Here is a 23,083-nt window from a genome sequence, read left to right as displayed (position 1 = left end):
GATGCACAGGATTGGATGCACAGGATTGTCGGATGCACATCGTCTTGTCGGATGCACAGTACGTAGATTCGTGTCAACAAACTACATAATTTCAAATTGATCGTTTAGTAAATATTCGTACAGTTTGTATACAGCGTGAGTCTTACAAAAGTGCAAATATTTTCAGGGCTGGTAGATCTCCATAAAAGAAAAATAATTTCTCTTTACCATTTTTCAAGTAGGTCCAAAATAACCGAGTTATTTAAGTTTGAAAATTAAAAAAAAAAAGATTTTTTTTTGGAAAAATTTTGAGAGCCACCGGATTTTTTCTGTATTTGCATCCCGTTTAGTGCCGTAACCATAGAGTAAAGCTGTAACTATGGTAATATCTGAGATTAAGAAATTATGCCGTGGCAAAATTTGCGGTGAACAGGCAGTTCTAAAAAGTTTTCGAAAAATATACAGGAAAATTTAAAAGAAAATGCACGATTTTCAATATTTTTTTTGCGAAAAAAACTCATAGACGTGTTCCTGGGGTCGAAATATACCACCCCTGAAAATATTTGCACTTATTTAAGACTCACCCTGTATAGGTCATTATAGGATATGCAACACACGCAAATGATGATTTTGATACGGGTTCGAATACAAATAATGTAAATTGGCATGAATTATCTTAAACTACATATTCTCTGATTCTGCTGACGGAATTACGAACTCAGCTCATATTTATAGCCAATAAGTCAGCTGGCTTGCTTGCTGGTTGTTAGTACAGCAGGCGGAAATAGGTGATTTTTAAAAGTTTATGAGAAAAGTGTGTCATCTGTATGAAGCATCGGTTACAGATGATCTTTAACGTAAATTTTCAAAAGAATAGTTACATTTTGTTTTGGTTCTGGGCAATGAATATGAAATCAAAATACTATCTAAAATTTAAAAGTTCTAGGGGCTTACCGGTGGTAATCGTATTACATAGTTGCGCATATTTTGATATTGGTTTGGATATTTTATTAAAATATTCTTATAGACTAAATAAGGTTTGTATCGAAAGAAAATTGGAAAGTTTTCCTTGCATTAGTAAATATTTATTCTCTGTAGAACAACCTCGCTGTTTGTGAATATTATGGAAAAGATTTTCAGAAAAAGAAAATTGAGACAATTACGAGTAGAGAATGTTCGAAAAAAATCAAAATCAAAATTTTATACGCTCTCTGAATCATAATATAATATTATCAAGAAATTTTATGAATAAAGTAGAATTGAAGTCGAATGTGAATGTTAAAAAAATAATAATAATAACGTTTTTCTTGCGGTATGAATTCTTCCGGTGTCAATATAATAATAGTGCCCGGTTACCTGGTACAGTTCTCGTCTACCAACCTAAAGGTTGTGGGTTCGAATCCTGCAGCCGACAGTTCATTAGCCGACTATTTTTAATTAAATAAAAATAGTTTGAGTACCTATGTCGACTCAGCCTTAAATGAGTACTTTGGATTCACAATTCTGACGTAATGATAGGCGATTGAAGAAAAATTTATTTTACTTGATAGTAATAAGACAGTACCAGGGGCGGATACAGAAATTTATTTTAGGTGGGGCCCAAAATAAAACGTAATGTAGAATGTGCTTTTAGTGCGCCATTTTTAACCGGAAAGCCTAATATTTAACCCAACTTACAAATTTCAGGGGGGGCGGGCCCCATGGGTGCCCCCCTCAGTATCCGCCACTTGACAGTACATTATGTATATCATATAAAACTGACGTGATTTTTTTATGTAAAAGTAAAGTAAAGATTTCAGTTAACGTCTCCTTGTTGCTGCCAGGGCTAATCTGGACGGGGCCTACTTTGTTTACGCGGAATCCGAACCGCGGTCCTCGGCCATATCATGGTCAAAGGCCTATCGACTTAGGAAGTGTCTAAATCAACCCTTACTTACGAGATATCCGATCTCATCCGGCCTCGCACCGGCGTGAATGAGCAGTGCGTCACAAGATTTTACACTTTTCCCTTGAACAACCGCACGGATACAGAGTTCCGAACCGGTCACCCGTCCATCCACCAGTATCGCCTTACGTCGCTTAACTTCGGTGTTCTAATGGGAACCGGTGTTTCGACGTAGCTGGGCCGTTGCCTTTTCGATTTTTTATGTACTGATATAGTTACAACTTGATGTTTTATACAACATAATTATTGTTTGTATGTTTATTATTTCTATATAATTACATTTTGCTATTTTAATCACATTTACATGTCCATTACTATAGACTTTAATATTTTGTTGTGACACTAACATAAAGAGACATACAGTAATTACAAAACAATTGTGCAATTATTAATCATTATTAGTTGTTTATAAAATGAACGAAGTACATACCATATTTTGATTTTCTTTAAAAAAATCTTTAATAACTAAATATGTGTTGTATCTCAACTAAAAAACTAGATATTTATATAAATAATAGGCGATATTTTTTTAGAAAGATATTAGAAATTGCATGCATTCGACACCAAAGGCTGATTGATTTAAAATAAGGATATTTTGTATTTGTGGAAGTAAATTTGTTTCAATGACAAATATTTTTATTAATAACGTAATATCGGACATATAGTTATCCGTTCTTAGGTAATGGCAAGGTTATTGAATTTTATTTTCTGGGACCTGTTACTACAGTTGACTTTTACTTGTTTCGTTACGACTTTTTTTACATTTGTCTAGTTTTTCCATATCTTTTGGGATTTTGCGTATTAGTATCACTCTTACTTATAATTTTATTAACGTGTTGTTTTTATTACATATTTACATTTATTTTTCTTTTGTTTCAGGATGTGTTACATACAATATGTCAGTCCAGTGGTCAAGTACTTAGAATAGTGATATTCAAGAAGAATGGTGTGCAAGCGATGGTTGAATATCCTTTTTTATACTGAGTAAATTATAGTAAATATGCGATTTTGCGTTAATTTAGCTTAACAAATAATATCGTATGATATAAATAAGTGTGATCAGTAAGCCATAAAATAGCAATCTTCTCTTCACTTAATATACGCCGATATTAACAGCTAATTATGGTGTCTAATTTGTCAGAGCATGAGAAATATTGAAATTACGAGGAATATGTACTAAATCCAGTAATATTCACTTTTGCAGCATTGTGTTTTTGTTTACATGCCTCTTAATAATTTTAAATATCCGTTACACCGCTGTTTTAATTACTTTAATACCAAGTGTTGGAATACTATCTAATGTAATATCACTAATTTAACATTTTATTTTGTTTGTTTAATTTTTCGGTTGTATATTGATATTATTTTGATGATCAGTGAAGTTGAATTATATTTAGTGCGTGTGTGGCCTTGAAGGTAGTTTGAATGGTATTTATTAAGTTTATGCTTGTATTTTTTAGCCAATATCTATTTTTATTTTTATTTTTATTTTAAATTATCTCATGCAAAGTGTCATGGTCACACACCTATAGATAAAATTTGACAGTAGGGATATTTGGAACTTTATTTATATTTTTGTAATTTGGAAAATGCTAAAAAAGTCTTAATTGTATTTATCTGTGATATTTATCTGTGATACTTATTTAATACTTTTTTTTAAATATGCATAAATTGATCTCATCGCTGAATTGTTTTAAATTAAAATTAGTTAGTTTATTTTTTATTGAGTATATTTTTATTTTTGTATAATTGAAATTGTTTTTTTTATAGTAATTTTGCAATAAATTCGTTATTTGGTAAATATATTTTTTTTTGTTTTAGAACCTTTTAAAATTTTCACACAGCACATAAATACAATACATAAATACAATTTAAAATCCAATGTGTGCTATCTAATAAGATAGACCGATTTAGTAATGCAAAGCTTATTCATTAATTAATATATGGCTTTTCCAATATCCAAGTTCTACATTAAAAATCTATTATTTTAATTATTTCATAATTTTTATGTTTCTAATTACCTAATTCATATTTTTTACATTTTTAAATTTTCAACGGTAAAGGCTTTGGTTAAGTTTTTTTAAGCTCTGAAATGAACCTAATTTAAAATTAAGATTGTTTTTTGAAAAGAACGCATGTAGTTGTCGATTTTAGCTAAGCTTTTTTTATGACAAACTTATACATACAGGGATACAGTTTTTTTTTAAATAACTGCCGGTTACCAACTTGCTTTATATTTATTCAAATGGATATATTACCAGTTTATTTTCTGTATTATTGTGTTTATACAGGGGGTTTCAGAAAACATGTGCCATCTCTCGTGGTGAGATTCCTCACGTAAAAATAGGATTTATTTATCATATCAAAAAAACAAAATAAAAATAAACAAAAACCCTTAAAAAGAAAAAAACTTGAGTCCTTTGGACACAATGAGAGGACCGAAATATGCTCTGCTGCAGAACATAATAGAAGGAAAGATAAAGCTCAGAAGGAGCCAAGGAAGATGAAGAACATCATGGCTCAAGAATTTGAGAGAATGGTTTGGAATGACTTCAAACCAGTTATTCAGAGCAGCCGTTAATAAAGTTAGAATTGCCATGATGATTTCCAACCTCCATTAGGAGATGGAACCAGAAGAAGAAGAAGAATATTTATTATATATTCTGGCCGTAGCCCTGTAGTAATATAGTAATAACGATCAATATCTTATCAGTATTTATTATTTTTTGGAACAGTTCCATATGTCTGGGTTCCTAGTTCCTAGAGACGCGGTGTACGCACCTTGCTACCCGAACTGCCTAGTATTTAGTAACATAAGGTTTGTTCCAACCCAAGGTTATTAAAAGATAAGGTTGTCTCGTAACTCGATCCGTCATCCGACAGTCCGACGGTGCATTTCCGAATCGATATTCATTATGTATATGGAGTACGGCGGCCATAGTTTTTAGTTGTTTGATGTTTGTTTTCTTTATTACATTGACCATTTATCTCTCTTTGTCCGTTGCATTTTATTTTTTATTCCTTTTATCTATGATTTTATACGTTCTGTTACCGTCAGAGGGATGCTATTCCGCGTCGCTCCTATTGGTCCAAAAGTTATGAGGCAACCTGTTATAATATAGTAACCTTGGTTCCAACCAGCATTTCGGGATCGTTCCGAAATCGTACAGAATCGGCTGTTAAAAATCGATAATCCCTGCCAATATGCTTTAATGCACAAGTCAACCCAAACAGTCTCAATTTGGACCATGTACCGAAATTACCATTCTGAAATCGTAACTAAACGATCCCAAGGTAGGTTGGTACGCAAATAGGATCGTTCGATAACCGTCAAATCTCGGTTGGAACGCATTTGAATTACTGCGCACGAGCGTGATCGCTCGGTGACGGTTCTGCGGTGGGTTGGAACAAACCTATAGCATTTCTTAAATCTATCGACTAAATTCGCTGATACCTGTTACCGCCGTACGCGTTTTCCAGTCCGTATTCGTATCAATTCTAAACTTGCACGGTATGGACTGGGACTGTCATGTCGGCTCGGCTCCGAATACGCGCCTGGCCAACTGAACTACCTAGTACTATTTGGTACCCTAGTATTTTTTAAATCGATACAGTATTTCCTTAATCTAAGAGTATTTCTCATCAACTCTAATAGCAACCTTTAAAATATGTGAAAATATCTTTAACTTGCGAAAGTTTTAAATAAGTACTCATTGATTCTTTATCAAAAAATATGAAAAAAAAGTTCTTATAAACATGAGTATGAAAATGCATAGTTTTAGAGTTACAGGATGTTAAAACTTTTTAAAATTAGTTTTTTTGTAATTATCTTAAATACCATTATTTTTCTATTTGAAATTGCAGTAGGTTGGGCTAATAGTAATAATAACTAATAGTAATAATATTTAAAAATAAATTAGTTAAAATATATAATTATTATTTTTTTTTAATTTTATTAATTGTGATTAATAAAACTGCGTTTATCTCATCAAGGAAGCCGAATTCGACAAAATACCAAGAGATAACTTTTAATTGATATTAAACGACCTACACAATTTTGATCAAAATCAAAAGAAAAAAGTCAGTGGCGCACATGTTTTATTTTTGAAAAATAGTCCAGTGTTACCCATATGCACGTTCCTGATGAATTTATTGACACTTTTTTAACATGAAAATATGCAGCTAATAGTAACTTTCACCCTCAAAATTTCATTCGAATCACTAAAAGTACTTGGAAGAAAATTATAATAAATCGAAAGATTATTAAGACTTAACACCCTGTAGCTACGAAACAAAGCAGAATCGGATCTATGTTGATATGAAAAATAAATCTTATTTTTACGTGACGAAACCTTCCGACGAGAGATGGCACATGTTTTTTGAAACACATTGTATATATCTGTTTATTTTCTTTATTTTCTGAAGTATAACTAGATGTTCCAAACTAGACTAGGGTTGGATCAGGAGAACGCTTGCAATCACATATAAAATACCTTAGATCATATTAAAAATAGTATTAAAACGGATTTTAATAACGTTACAACCTGTAAACATGAAATATAGTTACAGAAAAAAGTTAATTCAATATGTAGACAGCCGTTCAAAAGCCAGCCGTAGAAAGTTTGTTCAATCCGTGTGCACCAAAATAATGAAATAAGTTTACAAAAAGATTTTTATTTTTTCTAAGGAGCTATATTTTAATTTCTATAAATGGTATATTTGCTCCACTAAATTCTTCTCATTGCTTAAATTACAGAGGCCATTTTCAAACTACAAACATAAAATTCTTAATATGCTATTCAGTTTTACTAGTCGGGTTTAATTATCTACGGCCATGGCTGGAAGCACTCAAAAGATTAAAACGAAATACCATCGTATCTAAAACAAAAACAAAAGCTGTATTACGACAAAGGAAGAAGTTTTATTAAATATCAAAGAAAGGCATAAATCCCTTATGAAAACTGCCCGAAGACACCCAACAATATAATTCCAGTTTAAAGACCCGGCGAACAAGTGCCGCACAAATTATTATTCCGCTTCCATTCACCGTATTCAGATTTGTCCTTTTTCGACTACCTCTCTGCTGTTTATGCATTATTCAGTCCAACGATTATGTCAATCAGAGCTTGAATAGAAATAAGGCAGGTGCTGACATTGTTCTGACATGTGTGCATTATAAACTAGTGAAAACGAATTAAGGATCACTTTGATGAATTTCATTTAAACAAAGAAAATATATTTTAACACATAAATTTAACAATATTAAGCATACATTTTGAATTTAATGTATATGCATCTTGGTTTTTTTTCTTAATAGTGTGTGTGTCCTCTGCGGTTTCTGTCCACTTCTGCACATCGATTTGGCATAGACTGAATAGGTTCCGAATAATCTCTTGAGAAAAAGCGTTCCACTCACACGAAAATTTTCTGCCAAAGTTTGGTGTTTATGGTCTACTTTCTAGTCTTCTCTTTATTAGGCCCCAAAGGTGCTCAGATTGTCATCAGGACACTAAGATCCGCAGGCCAAGCCATAATTATTATGATAGGTATTGTAGTCTTGAAAGTAATGAGTAACTACTCTAACAGTATGAGGCCTGGCATTATTCTGTTATAAGATGAATTCTGGACCATGTTGTGTAGCAAATATACCGGGTGTTTCTCAAAAGTGGCTCACCCCTATAACTTTTGTATCTTTTCAGGCATGTTATTATATGACAAAAATTAGAATTGACTGACGTATTCAATTATTTTCGGCCACTTCCTGTTTATCGGAAATGACTACAACTTTTGATTTTTAAATGGCACCCTCGGGTTTTTTTACTTTATTCGATAGAAGATGACACTCTGAATAGATTGACATATCATATGTCAAGTTTTTACATTTTCGTTTAACATAAAATTGTATTTTAAATTTCAATCTAGAGTGGCTGTGTTAAAAACACTAATTTTTAATCAAGGAGCCTTGGAAAAATAGATTTTATCGTCTAATGTTTTTATTGTCCTGTCCTGGCCGGTTAAAAGATTATTAATTATATATTATTACCTATTAAATAATATTTTTAATCATATTTCAATTTTTTCAAACGGAACGAGGGTGGCTCATTAGCATATTTGGAAAAAGCATTTTTCTACTAACAATTTGGTACCACACACTTGGTATCTCGAGTCAAATTATCGTTATGAATCGCATGTTGCATTTCAAATAAACCATATTCGAAAATGTCAAATGGTGACATATGATATGTCATTCTATTCAGAGTGTCATTTTCTATCGAATAAAGTAAAAAAATACCGAGGGTACTATTTAAAAATCAAAAATTGTAGTCCTTTCCGGTGAAACAGGAAGTGACCGGAAACAATTGAATACATGAGTCAATCCTAATTTATGTCATATACTAACATATCAAATCCCGATATTTTATCTGAAAAAATAAAAAAAGTTATAGGGGTGAGCCACTTTATTATAGGGGTGAGCCGGTATATTATGTGGATATATAAAATGCTATGGGGAATAACAAAAAATATAAATGGAGGATATAATTATTATACTTTTTTAATTAAGAATTTACATATCTTACGCTTTTACTTGCAATATGTAGTATTTTTTTAATAGATAGACTATTATTATTACAGCTTTCACTTCTTACATGCTATTTTAATTTAACTTTCATTAAAAATGCATCTTACGATAAAGGTACTTGTTATGTAATATGTAAGTTATCGTTTCACATATCGCTAATTTAACTTTGCATGTATGAAAAATTGTGCACACGGAGTATTTGAGTTTTACTGTTTATTTTTTATTTCTTGAACACTCACCTAAGAACTACTCTGTCAAATTGATAGAAATAAAAACATACCTACATATTAACAATTTTTCAAAATCTTATTACATTTTCTACCTACTAAGACTCTTTCTACAAAGTCGCAATAAGTTCTCTTTCTATACAGGGCGAGTCTTAAATAAGCGCAAATATTTTTAGAGCTAGTATATTTCGACCTCAGAAACACGAATATGAGGTTTTTTCGCGAAAAAAAATGGATTTTTTTTAGTTTTTAGTTTAAAAGCATAATTTCTTGATAATATGGCAACATAGATAGTAGATTAAATTTACAAGAAAGAAAACCCAGAAAAGATCCAGTGGTTCTCAAAATCTTTTAGTAAAAAATATATTTTTTGGAAATTTTCAAAGTAAAATAACTCAGTTTTTTTGGACTTATTTACAAACGGTAAAGAGAAAATATGTTTCTTTTATCGAGATTTAACAGCAGTGAAAATATTTGCACTTATTTAAGACTCACCCTGTATAGCTTTTCGATTACTAAATTTGTAAAAAATATATTATTTTTAGTATATGTTTCTATTTTTTTTACTGTGAATCACTGAATACTAAACGCATATTTTAAATCTGCTTGCGATGAGCATAAAATACAAGCGATAAGAAAGTTCTTTAGAAAAAAATTACGTAAATATCTATTACATAAAATGTATATGTAATGCGTTGAAACAAACGAATCATAAGAGTCGATTCAGTATGAGAAATTGAATCGTGTGATTCGGTTCACTAAAAAGTATCGTAATGCCCATCACTATCTGTAGGTATACAAAAATAATTTTCACTTTTCTATTGCCTTTATCGAATGACTTCCCCATCCAAAAATTTCACTGCACGCCACTTGGAAAGTTGAAGATTATGACAGCTTAATATGTAAACAGATACGAATGCAAGTGAAGATTCGGGGAGCGTATGTAATAGAGCATAGTTTTTGTAAACCTTATCTGTAGCAAAATATGGCAAATGGAATCTGTGAAGGAGTTATTTCAGTTACTAGAACAATCAGCTAAAATACTAACCATCTAGTGCAGAAATCTATCTATATCAGAAGTATACAGGGTGTCCCAGAAATAAGTGCAAGTATTTTAACTGGTAGTATACTTCGACTCCAGAATCACGCCCATGAGTTTTTTTGCGAACGAAATGTTGAAAATTTTATATTTTTCTTGACATTTTCCGGAAAATATTGAAAAACTTTTGAGTGTCGCTTGTTCAGTTTCAGGAAATTTGTTAATAGTGTTACGTTATCCACATTCTGTATGTTTATAAGTTATAAGTTAACATTTTTAAATTTCATACTAAAACTACCTACTTAAATTAATTTTATAGTATAGTAAAACTAAATAATGAACAATTATAGCATCTTTTCAACAGTTCAGAATCAGTGCCATCTGTTAGATATTTGAATAGTCAACATTGACCTACATTTAAAGAAATCAGCTGATGGTATTTTTAGGTTATCCAATATATTTTAGAAATGGTAAAGAGAAAATAATATGCTTCTTTTGTCCACATCTACCACCCCTTAAAATACTTGCACTTATTTCTGGGACACCCTGTATAGAATCTAGAATATAAATTATATTTTTATAAGAGTCAGAGTGGTCTATAGTACATAATAGAGTGGATAATGGTAAATCATCCCCAATCTCGTCAACTGGTTTCTTCTTTTCGTGCTTTTGTCTGTTTTGTAAAAGCTTTGTCGATGAAGCTATTTTGGCTTTTTGTACAATAAAGCGTTATTTATTTCCCTTAAGTTTACTTTCAAATCGATATCTTCTTTTTCTTACATTTCTTTCTTAGCAGCTTCTACCATTCTTGGATATTCTTCTCCATTTAGTAAATTATAATTGTAGTAATTGTATTCAGTAAATTATAATTATTGGGCAATATAAGTAAGTTCAATACAATTCATAAAGGCGGGGTGACATAGTCAAAGTTACTTGAACCAAGTACGCTTGGATATCGCCATATAATAATGCTGCGCATGTCTTACTTGTACGCTGCTTGTATAATATTAACTGTTTGTTTAAAGTCGAGATGGAAGGCTTTTTAACATCAAAGTTGCACCAAAGTGAGTAGGCTGCCTTCCAGCTTACATGTCAAGCAGGCTTAAGTTAATTTAAGTTCTTTCAGTTGCGGCTGGGGACGATGGTAAATTTAAAATGTCTAGAGCACCTTTATCTATGTATGGTATGGTCCAGAGCCAACATACTTATTTTAGAGCTGGGCAAATGAAAAAGAGAAGGGCGGAAAAAAGCAATATTTCCAATGTTACCGATCTTGCGGTAATGTTACGCAATATTACCAAAATTACCAGTAATATTACCGGTACCGGTTTTACATCAGTAGGCGAAGTCCAGATGGGGAACCCTGATCTACTTAACCATTAATAAGCAGGTTTAATCACAATACTTTTTAATTACATTGATAATATATTAAACTTAATTTCAGCTAATATTAATTAACATCGATTGAGGAAATAAAAAAGATGCACAATCTTATTGGCGAATTTGTGCCACAAAGGTTGTCCGAGATGTATTACAGCATCGTTGCATACTAGGGCTGAAGACAATCATAACTAATACTGCAATAAGTTCGATTATTTAATAGGGGGGTAATGAGGGTCCGGTTTTTTCCCATAGATTTGTGCATAGTTTTTTTCCTCTTCAATTTTTTCCTCAATCAACAATGAGTACAGGGTGTGTCATTTTGGGACACTATTGTGTCATTTTGGATAATAGCCTATTTCTCCACAGGAAAACTCTTATCTCTTACATATATATAGTAAATGGTTTACTTTATATTCTGCGTGGAAATATAATTGCACCTGACAAAATTCTTGTGGATTCTCGTGTAAAATGACCTCTATCCAAATATGAACTCCGTTTTCTTCCATAACCTCTCTTTTTTAAACTTCCTACCTATTTTTACTGCTTTTCGATAGTTTGGTGGGATGAAAAAGATTATTTTGACTTCTATATTGTTATTTCTGGGGTACTAGAGATATTAAGTGTTCTGAAAACATGAGCTTTTGTAGGAAAGGTCTAGGATTTCTTTACTTCTTTTTGACATAAATTTCACCTTCCATCCCTAATAGGTAATAAAGTTATAAGTTTTATTAGTTGTTTCTTTGGGTGTTGTGGTTATGGTCAATTAAAACAAAAATCTTTCGTTGCACAACGTTTCGCATTTAATGTAATGCTTCTTCAGGAATGCTTTTTTTGTCTTTCTTACTCTCTTGGAAGTAATAATGCTTATTTTCGTTTCTTTACTGAGAATCGAAATATTATAATTATTAGAAATATTATAATATCAACTGTATAGCAATATAGAAAGCAACATGCTGATATATAAAAGTATATAGAAACTATAATAAAATTTACGAAAAAGATTTACTCCCGGTGAGAGTCCACGATCCTTTGCACATTCCGCCTTTGCACATCAAACTACAGTTGACCAAACAGTTTGTGAAAGTAACAGATAGGTGATGCATTTCACGTAACTTCCTCGTCTTACAAGGCTAAAGTCTAGAAAGGAGTTTTTGTGGGTCCCCAGCTTATACATCTTTTCCAATATTCGATATTTTTTACCTGAATCGAAAATAAAAACGATGTTTTGCAATCCAAAACATGTGGAACATTTGGGTAACCACAAAAGTAATGATTATATTGATTGTGTCCATGGGATGTAACATACCTCTTAAGGTGCATTTTTTTCACTCGCACCTGGACTTCCTCCCTGAAAATTTAGGAGCAGTTTCGGATGATCACGAGGATAGATAGGCTCTTAGAGGTGGCTCTCGGCCTGATCCACTGCGACCTTCTCAGATCTATTGTGGTCCTCTTCTGATCATTAGATTACATTCTCCATAAGTCCTATTTTTTTCACGAAGTTTAGCAACTTGGAGACTGAATCCTTATTACCGAGAATCGCACATTTGCCAGGCTGTCGCACAGACATAAAATGTGTTCTGTCATTTCTTCTTCAGATTGGTAGAACCTACATATAGCTTCTTCTGTCAGTCCCATCAGCTTTAGATGCCTATTCAGCTTACAATGCCCTGTTAGTAGACCTACTACAGCATTGACTGTCTTTTTCTTCTTGCTTATTAGGTCTACCGTGAATTTTGGCGAATGTTCTATAATGAACTTTTTCGCCTGTCTCTGCCCTGGTGAGTTTCTCCATCATTTTAGAGATTTGTTGGCTATCCATCGTTCCATGGCCATTCTCGTGCCCGCTTTTGCAACGCCGCAGAAGGGTTCTGGGCCATGAACACGAGGAACTGTTCCATCAAGACATCGCTAAGCAGGAGAACACATTTTCAGGGAAGTGGAATGTAAGCATGTTCGCGGAGTACTGCTGCTTTTTGAGACGAGAGAGCACCCTCTATATTCAGGTTATAAATGGCAAGCAAACGCTAAATAGAAGTAGAGATCTTTTTATTTATTATTTTTTAGAGCTAAAATAATTCCTTTTCACTTCTCCCAATTAAATTCATGTCCATAAAATTATTATCGAAAAGGGATAAAAATAGGAGTGGGAAGGGAAAAAACGGGCGTTATAGTTGCATTCAGGACGCCATTTTACATAAGAAGTCAGTGGGAATGGTGCAGGGCTCGAGAAAAAAAAATGTTTTTGCAGACCAGCTTTATGCGAATTAATCTTGTCCTTTTAAAAATAAATTTATTCTAGTTGTATATGACTATATACCTACATGAAAATTACAATTTCATTTACACGTAAATACTTTTTGCTAATGAGTTTTTAGATAATTTTGTAGTTGATAAATTATTTAAGGTCGGTAAATATTTCGTTAATTACAAATTTGCATTTTAATTAACTGGTCTAGCGTTACGGGAAAGCATTTTAATCGTTTTTAACAAAAAAAAATGGATTTATTAAGGGAAAAATTGGTTTTATGTTATATACATATATAGAAATAAGGTTAATATTTTATTGTCTTTAACCAAAATTAATACAGTATGATCGAAAAAAAAACGGTGGCACTGATTGTTATGAAATGAAGATAGCTGTCATTTTATATGTAAAATTATATGAGGACCGTCATCGATCGTCATTTCCGTGCCAACTGGATGCCTTTTTTTTCGATCATACGGTATAACTGCCTTGTTATGAATTCTAATAGATATTTTAAGTTTATACATTCGATTTGATCGTTATTGGCAACTAAACTGCATTAATTTATATTTTTGGTTTATATTTTTGGTATTCCATTGTGAGATAAAAACACAAAGTTGCTCTTGAGTACCTGAAAGAGAGAAAGTAGCGTATGTACAAGAAGTAAAAAAAGAAGAATAATTCAGTAAACAGTTAAATTGCAAAAAGGCACAAAAGTTGTACATGGGTTCAAAAAATCTGCCCAGTAGTTATACTTTATGATCGAAAAAAAAAACGGCGTCAAGTTGGCTGGGGAATAAAATAACAGCGATATTCATTTCATAGCCATCGCTGGCGCCGTTTTTTTTTCGATCATACGGTATTTAATATGCCATACTTAGTTGTAATTAAGTATAATAAAACTAAGAAGAAAGAGAATTTTTAATTTATATGAGTAATAGTTAAATATCGAATTATTAAATATAGGTTGTAATTATTGATATATTAAATTTAAGTATTTAATTCCCCTTGGCGATAGTATGGAAAATAATGGCTATTAGTATCAAAACTATTATTGAAATGAACTTTAGAAATCATACTTCCTTAACTAGATATTACATTTGACAGCGTGGAATCAGCAGTTAGAGCTAAGGACACATTAAATGGAGCAGACATATATTCGGGCTGCTGCACACTTAAGATCGACTTCGCAAAGGTAAGTTGAAATTTTCTATAATTTTTTTAACAACATATAATTTTTGGAAAGTTTTTTCATATTATTTCTTTTATTATCATTCTGTTATTCTTTCGCTTAATATAATGTTCGAAGGGTGTTTTGTAAGTTAATAACGATTAAATGTATACAGGGTGTGTCATTTTGGTAACTATTGAATTTTATCTATTATCTGGCTTATTAGTAAAGATAGAGCATTGCATTTTTCGCGAACAAAAAATTGTCATGACTTTCTTAGACTCAATGATACAGGGTAATTTAGAAAATATTGTATTTTCAGACACCCTTTATTATCTCAATTGTCTGACAAAAAGGTAAACGGGACACCCTATACAGGGTGTCTAAAAGATGTGGGGAGATTCCTCACGTAAAAATAAGATTTATTTTTTGTATCAACATAGGTCCGATTCTGCTTTGCGTGGGTTAACACTCTTATTTTTTTTTATTTATTATAATTTTCTTCCAAGTGCTTTTAGTGATTTAAATGAAATTTTCAGGGAAAAGTTACTATTATAATCAATACTTTTTACTGTGTATGTATATCAATTCTTGTAGTTGATACACCCTCTATATTATATTACTATCATAATTTAATATTATTATAATACAGTTTATTAGTATTTATGCATGACCTGTAATATGAAATTTCCTTTTATTTTGTTTTCTATTTATAAGGATTATTTAATTTATTATAAAATCCTCTTGAATACTGAACTTGACCTTGGTCAGTTAAGTTTATTGACACAGAAAATACGTGGATTGCATCGAAGTGTGCTAACTAGCATTCTTACTTTCTCATAACGATTCTATTGAGCAATCTAACAGCGAGAAAGACAGTGAAGACACGCAAATATGATTAACGTTCGGCTGTTTAAAAATATTCAAGAAGTCAATAACCGAGAAAAAGTTCGTGTTGTCCTTCCTGATTTATAGTTTACATATACTTTATATCAAAGTTTACGCAAAACTTTGTTTATATTAGGTTTTATATAACCTGTCTGAAATTCTTGTTTTGATTTTACGCCCACACTTTATTACAGATAGCGGAAAGTACAGGATGTCCCATTTTCGTCTGTTTTTATGAGGAGAGATAGAAAGATGCGGTTTTCACATTACTTTACTACTTTTTTATGAAACTAAAGATGTAGAATGTAGAATGTATGGGATCTCAGGGATAATCACCGCGACCTTTCAGATCTATTGTTCCTTTCTTGAGTTAAAAGTCTCAGGGCTCTGACTAAAGCCAGTATATGAGACGGCCCTACAGAGGTTACTTTTCCATCTCCAATATCAGTCGTATCAAACTTTATGGCACGAATGGTTGTCGTCTCGGCGCACTCAGTGATGAGGTGTTCTAGTGTTTTCCCATTTTCCCTACAGAATCTGCATTTGCCGTTATTTCTTAGCTTCGATCTACTGAAGTGTTTACTGAGGAGACAGTGTCCTGTTAAAACCCCGTGACAATTAGTGTTGCACAAGAGTCTTGAAAAAGTCTTGCAAGACTAAGACTTTCACAATTTCCTGTCTTGAATTTCAAGACAAGACAAGACTTTAATATGCAAGAAATTTCAAGAGTCTTGCAAGATTTCTTGAATTCGAGATTTCTTGAAAGTTAGAAATGATACATTTTTTTAAGTGATAATTAGGTCTTTGCGCAAATTATGCCGGGTTTATACAACATTTACATAGCCGTAATCACAATTATAGTCCTAATCATAAAAGTTAAACTATCCACTTCTTGTAAACCTGTTGACATCTACCATGAACTTAGCCTTTAATTATGTCACCCAACTTCACTGATATAAAAATTATGATTATGAAAATGTTCTATACACGCACATTAAAATTGCGTTGTGATTATGACGATGATTAAGACTGTGATTATGATTACGACTTATGCAAATGTTGTATAAACCCGGCAATAATATTGACCAGTGTTCATTTTTTTTATCATAGCCGGTGTTTTAGAGTTGAGAATGAAATAAAATAAAGTCGAGGCAACAAACCGTATATTGGTAATTGGTATTATACACAAAATTATATTGGTATAATGGTATTATAAAAAAAACTTACGGGAGTTGAAACTAATGGTGGGTTCGTGGAGCACGCTATTTGTGCTATTCGGTACTACTTTTCATGCACGAAATTGCTCCGCGAACAAGAAGTAGTATCAAATAGCGCAAATAGTACACTTTAGCATGACCTTTCCGTACACCCTGTGTCCAAGCTTTTCCAACCAATGTTCCGTAATAAAAAAAATAAAATAAATACCATAAAAAATAAAAGTAACAAACGGGTAACCAAAATAACACATAATAAACTATCAAGAATTAACAACTAGAACTAAAAAATAAACGGACGAGGTTAGGTACGAAATAATAACCCAAAACCCATAAATCGAACTTAACCTGACTTATTCTTATTCAGCTTATATTTGGTAATGGCTCCTGTTTCGTCAAACGGGCGAGTTCGTTTGCGATTCGTTAAGATTTTTTTTACTAAAATTAGCATCGTTGTTGTTCATTTTTCTGTATTACATTTTGTATACGACGCTTTCTATGAAATAAAGTATAGAAATATTATTACCTTTTTGTTAAACTGTAAAATTTTTCAAGACAAGAAATTTCAAGAGTCTTGCAAGACAAGACAAGACTTTGCCATTCGAGAAATCTGCAAGACAAGACTTTGAAAATTTCTTGTCTTGAATTTCAAGACAAGACAAGGAATTGATTTTCAAAACAAGAATTCTTGTCTTGCGCAACACTAGTGACAATCCGAAGATTGTTTTTACTTAAATCAAGGAAAATCTTATTATATTTAGATATTATTTCTTATTTTAGTCTTTCTATAATTAATTTGTTAATTTTTGACACGTTTTGTATCAATTTTTAGTAAACGAGTCTAGAGATTGACCGAACCAAAATTATCATCGATTGTCATTCTCCAGCCGTCTTTGACGCCGTTTTTTTTTTCTCGATCATACGGTACTTTGTAAGTAGGTAATAATTATATTATATCGAGCAACAATGAAGACACTCGTTGACTTTGACACTTAATGTTAGTTTAATAATATATTTTTGTACTTGTTGTGCTTAGGCGTAAAAGTGCTTTACTTTTATGCCTAGGCGTTAAAATTATCTTTTTATATTGTCAATCAAGTCGCAAAAATTAACACTTTTGTGACGTTAAAAAAAATGTTTTTATGTATTTGCCAATAAAAGTTTAGGCGCTATAGAGGCGCTGCAACTCACTTGGTTGTATTCGATATAGTTTTTTGGTTAATAACTGGTTGAATGCGCTGAATTTAGTTGTCAAAAGTCATAAAACAGGTAAATTTTAGTTTGGTGGAACGATCCTCCTAGATATAAAAGTCAACCTCCAAAGTTTGCATCGCCAGTAATAATCTTGGAAATTCCTAGACTAACTGAATTTCCAACTTTTCCCATAAAGAACCTAGCATATTCTAGCTATATCTGGCCATACAGCGTGTCTAACAAACCTCAAAAGACCAGTTTACATCTCGCATAGTGTTAATTCTATTACACGTGCCCGTTATTTATCTTGTTTTGATCTACTCGACGTCGTACTTTATCAAACTAGACGAGGTCTCGCCCGCATGTTAAGAGTTGTGTTATCTTGTTTTTAGTCGAGTTTTCCCGTCAAGTTTTCGCTCGGAGAGTGCGAAATTTTCCGCCAAGTTGGATCTTTAAAGGAACCGAATGATGGCCAGACCAGTAAACTTTGCCCACACTTTATTCAGGTTAAATTACAACCTGTTTGGAAGTGTGAATGTTGACGTTTCTGAAGGAGCCTCTGATATACGGACAAAATACTGACTTCGCCGAAAACTAAATTATGATTTTATTTATGTAAAATTTGTCTAACGGAAGAATACCTGATAGTGCGAGCCGGTATCTCTATTTTAAGTCACCGGTAAATTGTATTTTCTGTCATTGTTTGGATGTCGTCTGATGATATTCTTCCTTGAATGGCTGGATAGACTGATAGATTAATTAGTTACAATTGTTATTATTGGTTAAAATTAATTAACTTTACTCCAATAAACTAAAATCGCAGTCGTGAATTTTAGGTATACAGGGTGTCATTGAAATGGTGTAAAAAAATCGGGGGGTAGATATTACTCCTAAAAATAGTAAAAAAAGTTCCTATAAGTATAGGGCGGAAAATGCATATTAAGGGAGTTAGGGACACTGAAAGGGTGAATTTAAAAAACGGTTGTTTTAAAATTGTAGGCTTAAAAAACGAGATAAAACTTCGAAAAAAAATCCTCTGCCATAAATTTTGACCCTAAATCAAATGGTGATACTGAAAAATTATTTGGAATGGCGGAGAGGGTAGTTTTTGCAAGGGCAGGGGGTTGTTTCGTGAATAACTTTTTTGAGGTTATTTTTTTTGTAACGTGGGTTCATTTTTTGAGAACTACATACCTTTTCCTACAAAAAAGGTACTTGTTGCACATCGCTCAGAGTGATAGTTTTCGGGAAAATTGAAGACAAAAAGTTTGCTCTGATGGGTTGCTAACTGGTTAATCAACATAAACTTATGAAAGTTATGGCGGTTCAAAAGTAACCAATTAGCTATCAAATAATTAATTGAAAAATCAAAATTTCATGGTTTTTAAAACATCTTATTGCTTTAAAAAACGAAATAATCCAATTACCAAAATTCTTTATTAAAATAATGCATTCCTTAATTCATTCATAGTAAATGTTCAAAGTGACCACCATTCATTTCAATGTAGACATCTGACCTCCACGATCTGCGTAGGTACCCTGTGGAATATCCTTGGTGTTGTCCGAATTTGATTGGAACAGTCAATGCGTTGCTGTAGTTGCTTTTCAGTATTAATCGGCACTGAGTAAAGCTTGATTTTCATGCATCCGTTGTCCGACGATACGATGATACGATATTAATTTTATTGGTTGAATTGAAAGGCTTCGATAGGTTAGAAACGGTTAACCAATCGAAGCTGTTAAATTCAACCTAATTCAACCAATAAAATTAATATCGTATCATCGTATCGTCGGATAACGGATGCATGAAAATCAAGCTTAAACCAAATTTTTTTAAAACCAAAAAATTTTATTTCGTTTTTAAAGTAATAAGATGTTTTAAAAATCATCAAATTTTGATTTTCCAATTAATTATTTAATAACTACTTGGTTACTTTTGAACCGCCATAACTTTCATAAGTTTATGTCGATTAACCAGTTAGCAACCCATTAGAGCAATCTCTTTGCTTTCAATTTTCTCGAAAACCATTGCCATGGGCGACGTGCAACAAGAGTACCTTTTTTGTAGGAAAAAGTATGTAGTTTTCAAAAATCCACGTTGCAAAAAACATAGCCTCAAAAAAGTTATTCACGAAACAACCCCCTACCCTTGCAAAAACTACCCTTTCCGCTTTTCCAAATAATTTTTCAGTATCACTATTTGATTTAGGGTCAACATTTATTGCAGAGGATTTTTTTTCGAAGTTTTATCTCGTTTTTTAAGCCTACAATTTCAAAACAACCGTTTTTTAAATTTACCATTTCAGTGCCCCTAACTCCCTTAATATGCATTTTCCGCCCTATACTTATAGGAATTTTTTACTATTTTTAGGAGTACTATCACCCCCCGATTTTTTTACACCATTTCAATGACACCTTGTATAACACTATTACATAAGAAAGTTATAGAATTTTACACAGAATTAAAAATAAAATAAAAAATAGGGAATTTCATTTTTAAAAAACATATGTTATATTCGCCACAATTTTTTGAAGCACCCTGTATATTTTGTAATAATTTTAAAATGTGTATCTTTACCTTCCCTATAACTTTTATATTCAATATTTTTTTTGTAAATCTCGAAATAAATGAGATACGCTAGGACTTTACTCTATCGTTGACTCACCCTGTACAGTTTAATTTCATTTTATTGTGTTTTAATAATAAGCTAAAAAGTAATTTTGCCAAAGAGGCTTCTTTCCAGCCTTTTAGTTCTCTACAATTTTATGTTTGCTGGGCATGAAATACGATTAAATTGTCTAACAACATAAAACTGTCGTGTGTAAAGTTATAATTTGTCAGAATAATTTTACGACTTTATTAAATTTCTATGCAACTGAAGTTAAAATAAATACTACATTGTATTCTTATCGCTCATAATGATTTCTTAGATATACAGGGTGGTCCGAATTGAAATCGTGAAACTTCGCCAAGATATTCTGCATTAAGAGTAGATACAGATTCAAAATAAGTAAGAAAGTTCGTATAAAACCAAATCCTGTAGAATGTGTGGAAGTTTTATTTTTATTTCGATTTTTTCCAAGTAATTTCTAAACTAACGTTCATATTTAGATAAAAATTGGTGTCTGGGTGTTTTTTGACATGAGATTTCGATGCATATAAAAAGTTGCAAAATTTACCATATCAACTATCTAGTCAAATGTTTTTTTCCAATAATGACACGTATTGACTATTTCCACTTCAAATATCTTAAGAACGGTTAATCGTAGCAATTTTTACCAAAAGACTTTTAACTTTAGGTAAAAAATGACGGAAAAGTATATTTTTTCTAAGTAAAAAACATGTTTCAAAAAAAATAGTCAAAAAGTACTTTTGTTTCGTTATTGTGCTTATAAGTTGATACTAAAAACGCACAGAAATATTTTTGTGATTCTCCTATATAAAAACTTTTATGTTTTTCCTCTTCTCAGTTGTGGTGTTTGAAAATGGTGAACAGTATATTCTTTTCCTTGGCTTGTAAGGCAATATCATATTTTATTTTTATTGAAGGGTCTTTGTGAAAAAATATCGTTTTAGTAGGGGTGGCATTTTTCTTTATATCAGGGGAAAAGGGTATTTATGTATGAAGGGATGTCTCGAAGTCATAATAAGAAACTCCAAATTGATGAAGGACATTGTCAATAATAATTTGAAAAAGTTCTATAAATATTACTTGGGTTTGACGCGTTTTATTGATATTTGTAGTATTTTTTATATTTTAAATTATTATGTTTAATACCTAATATAGCTGTGTTTTCAGGACAGTTCTTGTATTTTTAGTAATTTTTTTTCAGAAAGGCTGAAAAATATATTTTTTATTTATTTATTAATATCTCTGAAACTATCTTAATATATTTACTCATAATATCTTAGGATTATGTAAAGCGATCTGAAAGGAAACCAAAAATGCAATAATATACAGGCTGTTCCATTTAAAAAAAATAATTATCCCGATCCGCTCACAGTTTCTTGAGCCACCCTATAGAAGTTAAAATATTTTCCTGAAACACATCCTAATACATACTTTAGATTTGCACTTAAACAAAATTCCCAATTTTTTTTATTTTACTACAAATGTCCGACTATTGCCGGACCCTGTATAGCCCTTCTTTAATATTATTTTTTTTTCGGTTTTCCTTTGAATACTTGTACACAAACCAATTTATCACAGAGCAAACATGAAAGCATTGTAGAATATTGTTTTTTTCGCTGTCCGGATACATTTATCATGAACTTATCTGGCGATCAAATCTTGAATATTTATCTTAGCCTGAACGTATTATTCATATGGTTTAACGATGTTCCGTTCTTGACTTAAAGTACAATTTTATGTAAAATATTTACTTGTGTCGTTTATGAATATGTTGTATGAAATGTTTTTTGTCTGCCTATGCTGCTATGCTGAATACACATACCAAATTTGAACAATTTTGGACAAGCCGATTTTAAGTAATTTAATTTTAAAACTTAAAAAAATTAAAACTAGATAGGTAACAATGCAAAGTCAGGCAAATGCCAACGTACCTTAAGTTGTCATTCTATAATTTTGTCAATGTCAAATTGTATTTTATAAAAGACTTTTGCCTTATTCGAAACAGTTTTAAATTATAAAAATAAGCGTAGGTACTATAATATAGTAGTGTAGACAGCACAACAAATTGCACTTGATAATGATAAACTCATCGGTTGACAACTTAAGGTATTGTTACGTTTTTCGTCGGTTCCGTGTGGATAAAAAGTCTAATTTATTTAAAACACAATTTATTCAAACTAAGTAACAAAACAATAACGATAAAACACTTATAGAACTATTTACAAACTTATTTACAACTATTTATATAAAACGGACTTATTTGAATTTATTTTAAGAGGCGCGAGCACGATACCGATTCTGATTGTTTCTGTCTTCCTTTCACCGGCCTTGGTTTATATACTCAGAGACAGAGAGCCTAGAGTAATCCAGTCTTTTCTTAGCCGCTGTTCCTTGCCTTTCTGGTGAATTCGCTAGGTCGAAATGGGGGCGGGGCATATTGGTCCGAGGACTGAGTTATGTACTGCAACAGTATGTAGACATTTAACTGGTTTTGTATTGTTTAGTGATGGGAAAAACCGATTCATTTCAATAATCGAGTACTCGAGTTTCAAGCGATTTCAATAACCGAGCGATCGCTCGAG

The 23,083-nt window shown here is 31.9% G+C and overlaps 1 protein-coding gene across 3 annotated transcripts in view; it reads left to right on the top strand.

Annotated features, from left to right (window-relative positions):
- The window catches only part of LOC115882159 (heterogeneous nuclear ribonucleoprotein L), a 356,844-nt gene that overhangs the window by 40,209 nt on the left and 293,552 nt on the right, over positions 1–23,083 (top strand). For all 3 annotated transcript variants that reach the window (XM_030900031.1, XM_030900033.1, XM_030900032.1), the window contains exons 3-4: positions 2,804–2,889; positions 14,500–14,596. In XM_030900031.1, the coding sequence (XP_030755891.1) occupies positions 2,804–2,889; positions 14,500–14,596 (183 nt within the window). The remainder of the gene's footprint in view (positions 1–2,803; positions 2,890–14,499; positions 14,597–23,083) is intronic.

The sequence above is a fragment of the Sitophilus oryzae genome, unplaced genomic scaffold, assembly GCF_002938485.1.
Source record: "Sitophilus oryzae breed Bouriz unplaced genomic scaffold, Soryzae_2.0 scaffold_177_pilon_pilon, whole genome shotgun sequence".
NCBI lineage: Eukaryota > Metazoa > Arthropoda > Insecta > Coleoptera > Curculionidae > Sitophilus > Sitophilus oryzae.
Note: the sequence above shows the minus strand (reverse complement) of the source record. Positions and strands in the feature narration are given on the sequence as shown.